The sequence below is a fragment of the Zootoca vivipara genome, chromosome 16 (genome assembly GCF_965207765.1).
Source record: "Zootoca vivipara chromosome 16, rZooViv2.hap1.1, whole genome shotgun sequence".
NCBI lineage: Eukaryota > Metazoa > Chordata > Lepidosauria > Squamata > Lacertidae > Zootoca > Zootoca vivipara.
Window position 1 is genome coordinate 25937181 of NC_142599.1, and position 9728 is coordinate 25946908.

At 46.9% G+C, this 9728-nt stretch overlaps 1 protein-coding gene across 1 annotated transcript; it reads left to right on the plus strand.

The window, feature by feature from the left end:
- Positions 1 to 3200: 3200 nt before the first annotated feature.
- On the plus strand, positions 3201 to 9728 carry LOC118076597 (lens fiber membrane intrinsic protein-like). The gene is made up of 4 exons (XM_035099461.2): positions 3201 to 3644; positions 5544 to 5684; positions 7036 to 7170; positions 8330 to 9728. The coding sequence occupies exons 1-4, from the start codon at positions 3470 to 3472 to the stop codon at positions 8395 to 8397; spliced, it is 519 nt and encodes a 172-aa protein (XP_034955352.1). The 5' UTR covers positions 3201 to 3469; the 3' UTR covers positions 8398 to 9728.

Sequence of the window (9728 nt, forward strand, 5' to 3'; positions counted from 1 at the left end):
TTAATTGAGAACAAGGAATGTTAGCACTCCCAAAATGACAAAAATCAGGTGAGATATTGGAAGAGAGAGCAAGAATAAGTACTTAAACAGCAGCTTGTCCTTTTACAATTCCCAGGGAGGGATGGGTGGAGCAAGGCATTTGGAATAGCTCCCCCCACCCCATGTCTCTCCCCATAACAATACCTGCCACCAGCATTTTGTAATGCACACTGCATGAAAGTAAATGTGCCACAAGTGGACGGCTTAGAAATATAGCAGCTGGTACCCTTGTTTCTTGCCGTTTTGCCCCCTTTTCCTTCTTTTTATCTTTGCTCCCACACCCCCTTCACACTTAGGGGTAAAGAAGGGGGCAGCTGATCCTGGGTTAGGCCAAGTACTTGCTAACCCTTCCAACCTCTCTTATTTCCCCATAGTTAAGAACAAAAACTGACCATATGTGAAACCAGGGATACCCATATCTGTTTATTTTATTGAGTCTCCCATATTTGTCTCCCAGGAGCACAAGGTGGCATATATGGTTCTCTTCCTCCCTATTTTATCCACACAACAACCCTGCAAGGTAGGTTAAGCTGAGAGGCAGTGCCCAAGGTCACCAGTGAGTTTCACGGCTGAGCAGGGATTTGAACTCTGGTCTTTCCCAGGTCCTAGTCTGACGACCAGCCACCACCATACCTGCCAAGTTCGGGCCTGAAAAATAAGGGATCGGACCGGAAGTAGCAGGCCGGAAGTAGCGCTGCCGCCATTTTGGAACTGGGCGGAGCATGCTCAGAAGTGACTTTTGATGCTGCTGTGCCCAGTTCCAAAATGGCCGCCGCGCCAGAATAAACCAGGAAAAAACAAAAAAATCCGTTTTTTCGGCTGGGAACAGCTGGAAAAATGGGGGTTTCCCGGGGAATACGGGATACTTGGCAGCTATGGCCACCACACCACTCTCTCTTCATTCTTTTATTCATTTCTCACAGATGTGGCTGCTCGCTGGCTGCATCTCTGCATGATTTACTGCTCTGGCTGTCTCCTCCTACAGCAAAATTATCTGTCCATGGCAGAGGCTGCCTGCTGTGTCCCGTGCATTTCTCTTTTCCGTCAGAGCAGGGACTCGAGCAGAGGCTCAACTGGAGGATTCTACTGACCGTGGAACACCTAAATTTCACTTCAACGGCAAGCTTCCCGTTTTAATTGGGGAGCGGGGAGGACACACAAAATGAGTGTGGCTCAGCTATATAACAATTGGGAAGCATCTTCTAAACAATGCAGCAACTGATCCCTGTGGGTCATGGAAAAGGGGGGGGGTTATGGGGTCACAGGATCTGCCTGCCTTGCTTATTCCCACCACAAGAGAAAGGGCTCCCCCCCCCCTAATCCGCCACCTGGTCTTACACACATCCTGCATCAGCAAAAGCCTGCAGAGAGGGAAAGTGCGAGATGCTTCCTGGCTATTGTCAGCCTGGTCATCCATCGGACAAAGCGACAGGCAACTCTATAAAAGTCCCGTCTTTACAGCATTTTTGCTCTCTGTTTGTTTTCAGAGGGGGGAAGAAAAGTCAGAGAGAGAGAGAGAGAATAGTTAACGGTGACAACAGAAATTTTTTAGACTTGTTAGCTGGCTTTCTTTGTTTATTTATCTCTGAATTTCTTGGATAATGGTCATTCTGAGGATTGAGCACTGAAGGTAAGCTGAAACATAAGGCTTGATTGAAACCAGGGATCATGGAGTGTTCTATGGTGCAAAATCTTAATTTAACATATAAGCTCCTGGGGTCTAAACTGGGGTGACTGTTAATCAATTCATAATACATAATGAATTGGGGAAAAAATGTTTTAAAGTACTTTCCCTAAAAAAACCAGAGACCTTCTTGTTGGGGATAATTCAGACTGAAATTCCAGGTGTCAAAAAGAGGGTTATTTATGCATGCTACTACTGTGGCCCGTGTTGTGTTAGCCCCAAAATGGAAAACGAGCGAGGTCCCAACTAAAGAAGAATAGCAACTTAAGTTGACAGAATTTGTGCAGCTTGCAGACTTAACATATAGAATAAGAAAACAAGAAGAACATACGTTTAGAGAAGATTGGAAAATGTTTATTGAATATATGGGGGGGAAATTGTGTACACGTGAAAACGTTGGCAGCATTAAGATAAATTATAGTGTAAATAAGTTTTGATGGATGCAATAATGGAATACTGAGTGGTTTAGTCTTTGTAAAATATGCAGGGATTTATTATATGCAAAATGAACCATGGAAAGAGAAGAAGGGAAGTCATTTATATTTTAACAATGTTTAAATGAGTATTTTAAACTGTAAAACAGAACATTTAATTACACACACACACATACCGGGGTGACTGACCAGGAACGAGAACTTGGGGTAATATTGGACAGCTCAGTGAAGATGTCGACCCTGTGTGTGGCAGCTGTGAAAAGGGCAAATTCCATGCTAAGAGATCATTAGGAAAGGGACTGAAAATAAAACTACCGCTATAATGCCATTATACAAATCTATGGTGCATGTGGAATACTGTTTATAGTTCTGGTCTCAACACCTCAAAAAGGATTATTACAGGAAAGGGAAACTAAAATGATCAAATGGGTAGAGAAATTCCTCTATGAGGAAAAGTTGCAATGTTTGGGACTTTCCCGTTTAAAGGCAAGGAAGAAGTGACATGATGGAAGTTTTGCATGCCATGGAGAAAGTGGATAGAAAAAAGTTCCTCCTCCTCTCTGATACACTAGGGCTGGACCTAGACACATTAAAGAAGCGATTCGGTTTAACACGTTGCAAACTCATACAGAGTAATGCGGTAGGGAAAGGCTGGACTCCACAGCGCCATCTGGTGTCACACTGTTATATCACATATACAACGCATATAAAACGCTTTTTCTTTTCCAATCTTGCCGAGTCCTGAGGCATGCAATGAAGCTGAATGTTGGAAGATTCGGGGCAGGGAAAATAAAGTCTTTTTTCATGCAGTGCATAGTTAAACCATGGAACTTGCTCCCACAGGGTGATGTGATGGCCACAAACTTGGGTGGCTTTAAAAGAGGCTATCAGTGGTTACTAGCCACAATGGCTACACTCTGCCTCCACGATCAGAAGCCGCAATGCTTCTGAATACCACTTTTTGGGAACCACAGGAGGGAAGAGTCTTCTTGTATGAATCAGGAAATGTATTCAGCTGAATATGATTTTGTGGGGTGATAGATGGTCTTTGAGCTGTGTACTTGTCTCTTCTCAGGATTAGCAAAAACAAAATAAAGTGGGGGGGGGACTGGGGAAAAATGCTTTGCTTTGCTTAAATGACACAGTTCCTAGAATTCAGTTTTTCTCTTTTTGAATAATTTAATACCTGGTGGGGATAACTCTTCTCTCCTTACCCACAACACCCTGCCCTCCCCAGGCAGACCCTTCCCCTCTGGTCCTTCTGCAGGAGGAAGGCCCTCCTCCCGAGCCCCAGACCAGCGAGTGGTCCGTGATGTTCAACTTGATGGGAGGTGGGCTGTTGTGTGCAGCCTCTGGCCTGGTCCTCCTCATCGTTGCCACGGCGACAGACTTCTGGATGCAGTACCGCTACTCAGGCAACCTCAGCAACCAAGGCCTCTGGCGGTTCTGTGTGGGGAACAAGTGCCACCCCCACACCATCACACTCGGTAATGGGGCGCTGCACAAGAGGCAACTTTTAAGAAAAAGGCTATTTACTGCATTTGGATCCCTCATATGAAAAATGGTTCGTGCTGCCTATGAGAACACATGATTAGCATGCGGGCAACCCGCTTCTGAGCAGGAAGCCAGTGTGTGAGAGAACCAGCGGTGGTGTAGTGGTTAGAGCATGCTTCCCCAAACTTCGGCCCTCCAGATGTTTTGGACTACAATTCCCATCATCCCTGACCACTGGTCCTGTTAGCTAGGGATCATGGGAATTGTAGGCCAAAACATCTGGAGGGCCACAGTTTGGGGATGCCTGGGTTAGAGCATTGGACCAAAAGTTGGGACAGACCAGGGTTCAAATCCCCACTTGGCCATGAAGTTCACAGGGTGACCTTGGGCCAGTCATTGTCTTTGTGGGTACATAAAGAGCAAAGGTAGCCATTTTGGTCCAAAATCACAGTTGTGGAATAGTTATTGGGAACAGCCATGCAAGAGGTTACACACAACACAGAGTAATTTTTTTAAAATACAAAAATTGGGCTGACAATGTAGCCATGGGGTCAGTTTGTAGATTCAACTCTCCAGACCGCCTTTTGCAATCAGTGACCAGCTTTGCCTAAATGTATCCTCAACAGATTTGGGCTAACCTATCCTTAGCTTTTTGGGACGTGGGTGGCGCTGTGGGTTAAACCACAGAGCCTAGGGCTTGCCACTCAGAAGGTCGGCGGTTCGAATCCCTGTGACGGGGTGAGCTCCTGTTGTTCGGTCCCTGTTCCTGCCAACCTAGCAGTTCGAAAGCATGTCAAAGTGCAAGTAGATAAATAGGTACCGCTCTGGCGGGAAGGTAAACGGCATTTCCGTGCGCTGCTCTGGTTCACCAGAAGCGGCTTAGTCATGCTGGCCACATGACCCAGAAGCTGTCTACGGACAAACACCGGCTCCCTCAGCCTATAGAGCAAGATGAGCGCCGCAAGCCCAGAGTCGTTCGCGACTGGACCTGACAGTCAGGGGTACCTTTACCTTTATGTTAAAGAGGGACTTCTAGATCCCAGTTTGCAAAATTCATTAGCAAATTAATGGCAAAAGGCATTTGCTCACCACTGGTCTACAGCCTAGTAATAATTATCAACCTATTTAGCAACACTAATGTTCCTAGATGTTTTTTCATGGCTGGGTTTGCCATAAGCAGTTATGGAAGCCAAGTGTGGCTAGCAGGCTGCCTTGACAACCAGAGAATCAGTCTTTGCAAAAGTGGCCCAGTTCAAATGTTAACACATGTCCTTCTATACTGTAATTTTTACAGGGATATATGATCCTGATTTACATCTCCAGTACTTTCCTCACAATTGGGGAACTCGGATTAATTTTGTGTTTCAAGCTGAATGGCTCATTCCAACTCTAAAATCCGACATGGTTGTTGATATAAGCTCATTTTACATGCCAGAATTTGTGTGCCTGCATATTGTGATCCCCTCCACTTCTGCTGTGGTCACCTTGATAGGGTTTTGTGGCTGTGGCTGTAGAGCATCTGCTTTGCATGCAATCCCCAGCACCTCCAGGTAAAGATCTACCTGCCACTGGTTGGTGTGCACGATACTGAGCTACATGGACAGATTCCTGTGTTCCTAACCCCACTTGAGGTTGAGCTAAGTCTCTGGCTGGCCTCTCACGCCTACCGACAGCGGCTGGGAATTGAACAGGGGGTTGCACGCAAAGGATGTGCTCTGTCGCTGAGCCCCATATTGAGGAGGCAGAGGAGAAACCCCTAAACCTCTAGCCTAAGTCTGGAGGCAGGGCTGGGCTGGGCTGGCAACAACTATCCCTGCAAGTCCGCCCCCCTGCCCTTGCCCAGCCTGCATCTCCAGATTGCTGCTTCTCACTGTGCCTTCCTCCCTGCACAGCATTCTGGGATGCCACCAGAGCCTTCATGCTCCTCTCCATCCTCTCCTCCTTCGCCGGGATCATATTGGGGCTGACCAGCTACTCCAGTAGTGCCCGATCCACACGCACTCGCTCTGCAGGAATCACGCTCTTGATCGCAGGTACAGTCATACCTCGGGTTGCGTTAGCTGCGGGTTGCGCATTTTCATGTTAAGTACTCGGCGGACCCGGAAGTGTTTACTTCCGGGTTCCACCGCATGCGCATGTGCAGAATAATAATAATAATAATAATAATAATAATAATAATAAATTTTTATTTATACCCCGCCCTCCCCAGTCAAAAACCGGGCTCAGGGCGGCTGACACCAACAGAATTACAATAAAACATAAAAACAATTAATTAAAATACAGATTAAAATACAGTATTAAAATTTAAAGTGCAGCCTCATTTCAAGTAGGCCATAAATCCAAGCCATGAGGGAGGAAAACACAGGGGTCAGGCTGAGTCTAACCCAAAGGCCAGGCGGAACAGCTCTGTCTTGCAGGCCCTGCGGAAAGATGACAAATCCCGCAGGGCCCTGGTCTCCTGGGAAAGAGCGTTCCACCAGGTTGGGGCCAGTACTGAAAAGGCCCTGGCTCTAGTAGAGGCCAATCTAGCCAGCTTATGACTTGGGATCTCCAGAATATTATTATTTGTGGACCTTAAGGTCCTCCGTGGGGCATACCAGGAGAGGCGGTCCCGTAGGTACGAGGGTCCCAAGTCGCATAGGGCTGTAGAAGCGGTCTACATGCTTTGCGCATGTGCAGAAATGCTCAATCGGGGCTTCGCGCATGTGCTCTATTGCCGCTCCGGATACGTACTTTTTGGGGTGCAAACGGCACCCCAGAATGGATCAGGTACGTATCCAGAGATACCACTGTATGTGCTGAAGTGCAGGTGGGTTCCCACGAGGCAAGACACAGTGATAACAGCAAGAACCTTTATTAAACAAACAGAACTGGACAACTCCCAAATTGATTGGCTGTCCAAACTTCCAAGTTGCAAATCATAACTCAGAGTTTAAGGGACAATGGCAGAGGCCCAAATCCTGAAATGTTCTGTGATTTGGATGTCATGTATCAAATCAGAACACAGGGGCTCAGAATCCTTAGTCCAAAACTCAAGCTGAGGGAAACACAGGCCACTGAATACATAACATGTGCAGCAGGCTGGAGGAATCCAGATTATTGAACAACCCAGAGCAGAAACACTAGCCTGCTATGCATAGGGCAGCTGTCAGCCCCCGGCTGACTCTGCCTGTCCTCCCCACTCCCAGATCCACTTGCCAGCCCTTCAGAATTTTTGTGTGGCATTTCTGCTCCGATAACCCCCAAACCTCTACTTGCAAGAACCCTAAAAATCCCAACAGTTGGCCAAAGGTCCTTGCTGAGAAAATGGGATGTGTGGAATGGGATGATCCCCCCCACAACCTCACTCTGGGCTTCTTCCCTGTCTACTCTTCCTCCCTCCAGGACTCTTTGCTTTGCTGGGTATCTCGGTGTATACGGGAGTGACAGTGAGTTTCTACGGAAAGCGTTACGCCGAATGGAGGTTCTCCTGGTCCTACATTCTGGGATGGATCGCTGTCATCCTCACCATCTCGGCAGGTACCAAGAGTGCCCCTCAGTTTCTGCACCCCAAACATGGGTCTCCTCACCTAACTTCAGCTGTCTACTAGATCCAAGGGACGGCCTCGGTCCAGTATACCTGAAGGAGCGTCTCCACCTCCATCGTTCTGCCCGGACACTGAGGTCCAGTGCCGAGGGCCTTCTGGCGGTTCCCTCGCTACGAGAAGCCAAGTTGCAGGGAACCAGGCAGAGGGCCTTCTCGGTAGTGGCACCCGCCCTGTGGAATGCCCTCCCACCAGATGTCAAAGAGAAAAACAACTACAGTGGTACCTCTACTTAGGAATTTAATGCGTTCCCGAACGCACATTCGTACGCTGAAAAATTTGTAAGTCAAATCCCATAGGAATGCATTGGGAGAAAAAATTCATAAGTCAAAGCAACCCTATCTAAAAATTTGTAAGTAGAAAAAATCCTATCTAAACCACATCCAAAATGGCGGACGGTGCTCCATTCGTAAGTAGAAACATTCGTAAGTAGAGCTATTCGTAAGTAGAGGTACCACTGTACCAGACTTTTAGAGGACATCTGAAGGCAGCCCTGTTTAGGGAAGCTTTTAATGTTTAATAAATTATTGTATTTTAATATTTCTGTTGGAAGCCACCCGGAGTGGCTGGGGAAACCCAGCTAGATGGGCGGGGTATAAATAAATAAATAAATAAATAAATAAAAAATAATAATATGGTAATAATAATAATAATAATAATAATAATAATAATAATAAGGTTTTTCCAAAGGAATTTATTTGCATTCCCCCCCTATGTTATTAATTTATGCTAAGGTTAGGACAGGGTGCCCACTTGCTACTTCTACTACCTTTGAAAGCTTGGGGATGGCAGGCCAGGAGAGGGCCTTCTCTGTGGCAGCCCCTAAGCTGCCCACAAAAGTATGCCCTGGCACCTTCATTACACAACTTCCAACAAATGCTGAAGCACACCCTGGCCTTTGACACACGAGGTGTCTATTTTTAGGACCCACCTTATTTCTGAGCTTTTTAAGTTGTCTTAAACTGTTTTTAACATTGGACTTGAATTATTGTAACCTGCCCTGGGACCTTAGGGTGAAGGGCAGGTAATAAATTATAAATAAGAACAATAACTATAATTCTCGTGATTCACTGGCTTCCCCATTCTCTCCTCAGGTGTGTTCCACATTTGCGCTGTCCCCAGGAACTCATCCTCAGACGGCCCTGACGTGGCAAGTGGTTGACCCTCTGGGACGCTGGCCCAATTCCATCCTGTCCAGATGTCTGAGATTATTCCCGCTTGGGACTCCTGACTTTGTCGCTGCCTCTTCCCTCATAAGCCCTCCCCAGAGTGTCTTACTGGATCTGTACAACAATTACACAAAAAAATCAAGAAGGTTGCTGATGAGACGCCGGGGAAAACCCTCTAGAAATGGCTCTCCCCGTGACGTTGCCACACTCTCAAGGAGTGGTTGAAGTGTGATTGAATTGCACCACCATTTATATTTTTTATTTTAAGGGAGGAGCTGGCTTTTCAATGGCCTTGGCAAGGGACTCCAGCTGAGTCCTCCATGAGCCAACCCCTGCAACAACCCTTGCCAACCCTGTGCCCTCCAGGTGATCTGTACTACAACTCCCATCAGCCCCAGCCAGCACAGCTATTTTGGACTACACCGTCCATCAGGCTCAGCCAGCATGATGGAAATTGCAGTCCAAAACATATGGAAGGGCACTCAGTTGAGGAAGGCTGACCCATACACTTACTACTGCATTCGCATTGAGCGCATTCATCCCCAGGCCAATAAGGCTACAATCCCATACCAGTTTATCTGGCACTAAGCGTCACTGAATTCAATGGGACTTACTTGTGAGTAAACGGGACTAGGCTTCCTCTGCTTCTCTCCCAGGTAAAGCTATAACTTAAGACTTCCCGGTTTTCACCTCTTTTGCACCGGGCAAAACAACTGGGACGAAGGCTAGGTAAAAACCATGATGTTAGGAGAGGAGTGAGTAAATAAGTGTGGCTCAGCCATGACGGCATTCTTGTTATTGGTGCAGAGAGGCTGTCATTTCTCTCCCCAGGCCTTTGTCCTGCCTCAGCTCTCAAGTCCAGGTTCATGACATTTGTGACATAAACTCACTAGAGGGCAGCAGCTACCAAGCCAGTGGAGGATTCAGCAATGTGCAAGCAGCAAACCTCTGGTGTAATCAAGTGCATGTGGTGGTCTGCACACCAAACATTTAAAGCACATGAAACCCCCCCAAACAATAATCATTTGTTAAGGGTGGTGGGCATTGCAGCTTTATGAGGAGTAAACTACAGTTCCCAGCATTCTTTTTGGGAAAGCCATGTCTTTAAAATGTCTGGTGTGTGCTCAATCTATGTCAGTGTGCTTGCTGATGCTCCCAAGGTGTTCAGGCTGAGGGAAAAGGTTTTTGGATGCTGGAGTGGAGACAAGGCAAACCTAGCCAGTCTCTCCTGTCAATTTTGGACAAAACCTGGGCTGCCTCACCAAGGGCCTTTGCAGAGGGCCACGTTGTTTAACAGGAAAAAATAAACACCCATTTTCTCTCC

What these genes read in the sequence shown, in the direction of transcription:
- LOC118076597 (XM_035099461.2), top strand. Translation starts at nt 3,470, where the DNA reads ATGTTCAACTTGATGGGAGGTGGGCTGTTGTGTGCAGCCTCTGGCCTG. An exon ending in CCCCCACACCATCACACTCG is followed by an intron (nt 3,645 to 5,543) that starts GTAATGGGGCGC and finishes CTCCCTGCACAG; the next exon opens with CATTCTGGGATGCCACCAGA. An exon ending in CATCCTCACCATCTCGGCAG is followed by an intron (nt 7,171 to 8,329) that starts GTACCAAGAGTG and finishes TTCTCTCCTCAG; the next exon opens with GTGTGTTCCACATTTGCGCT.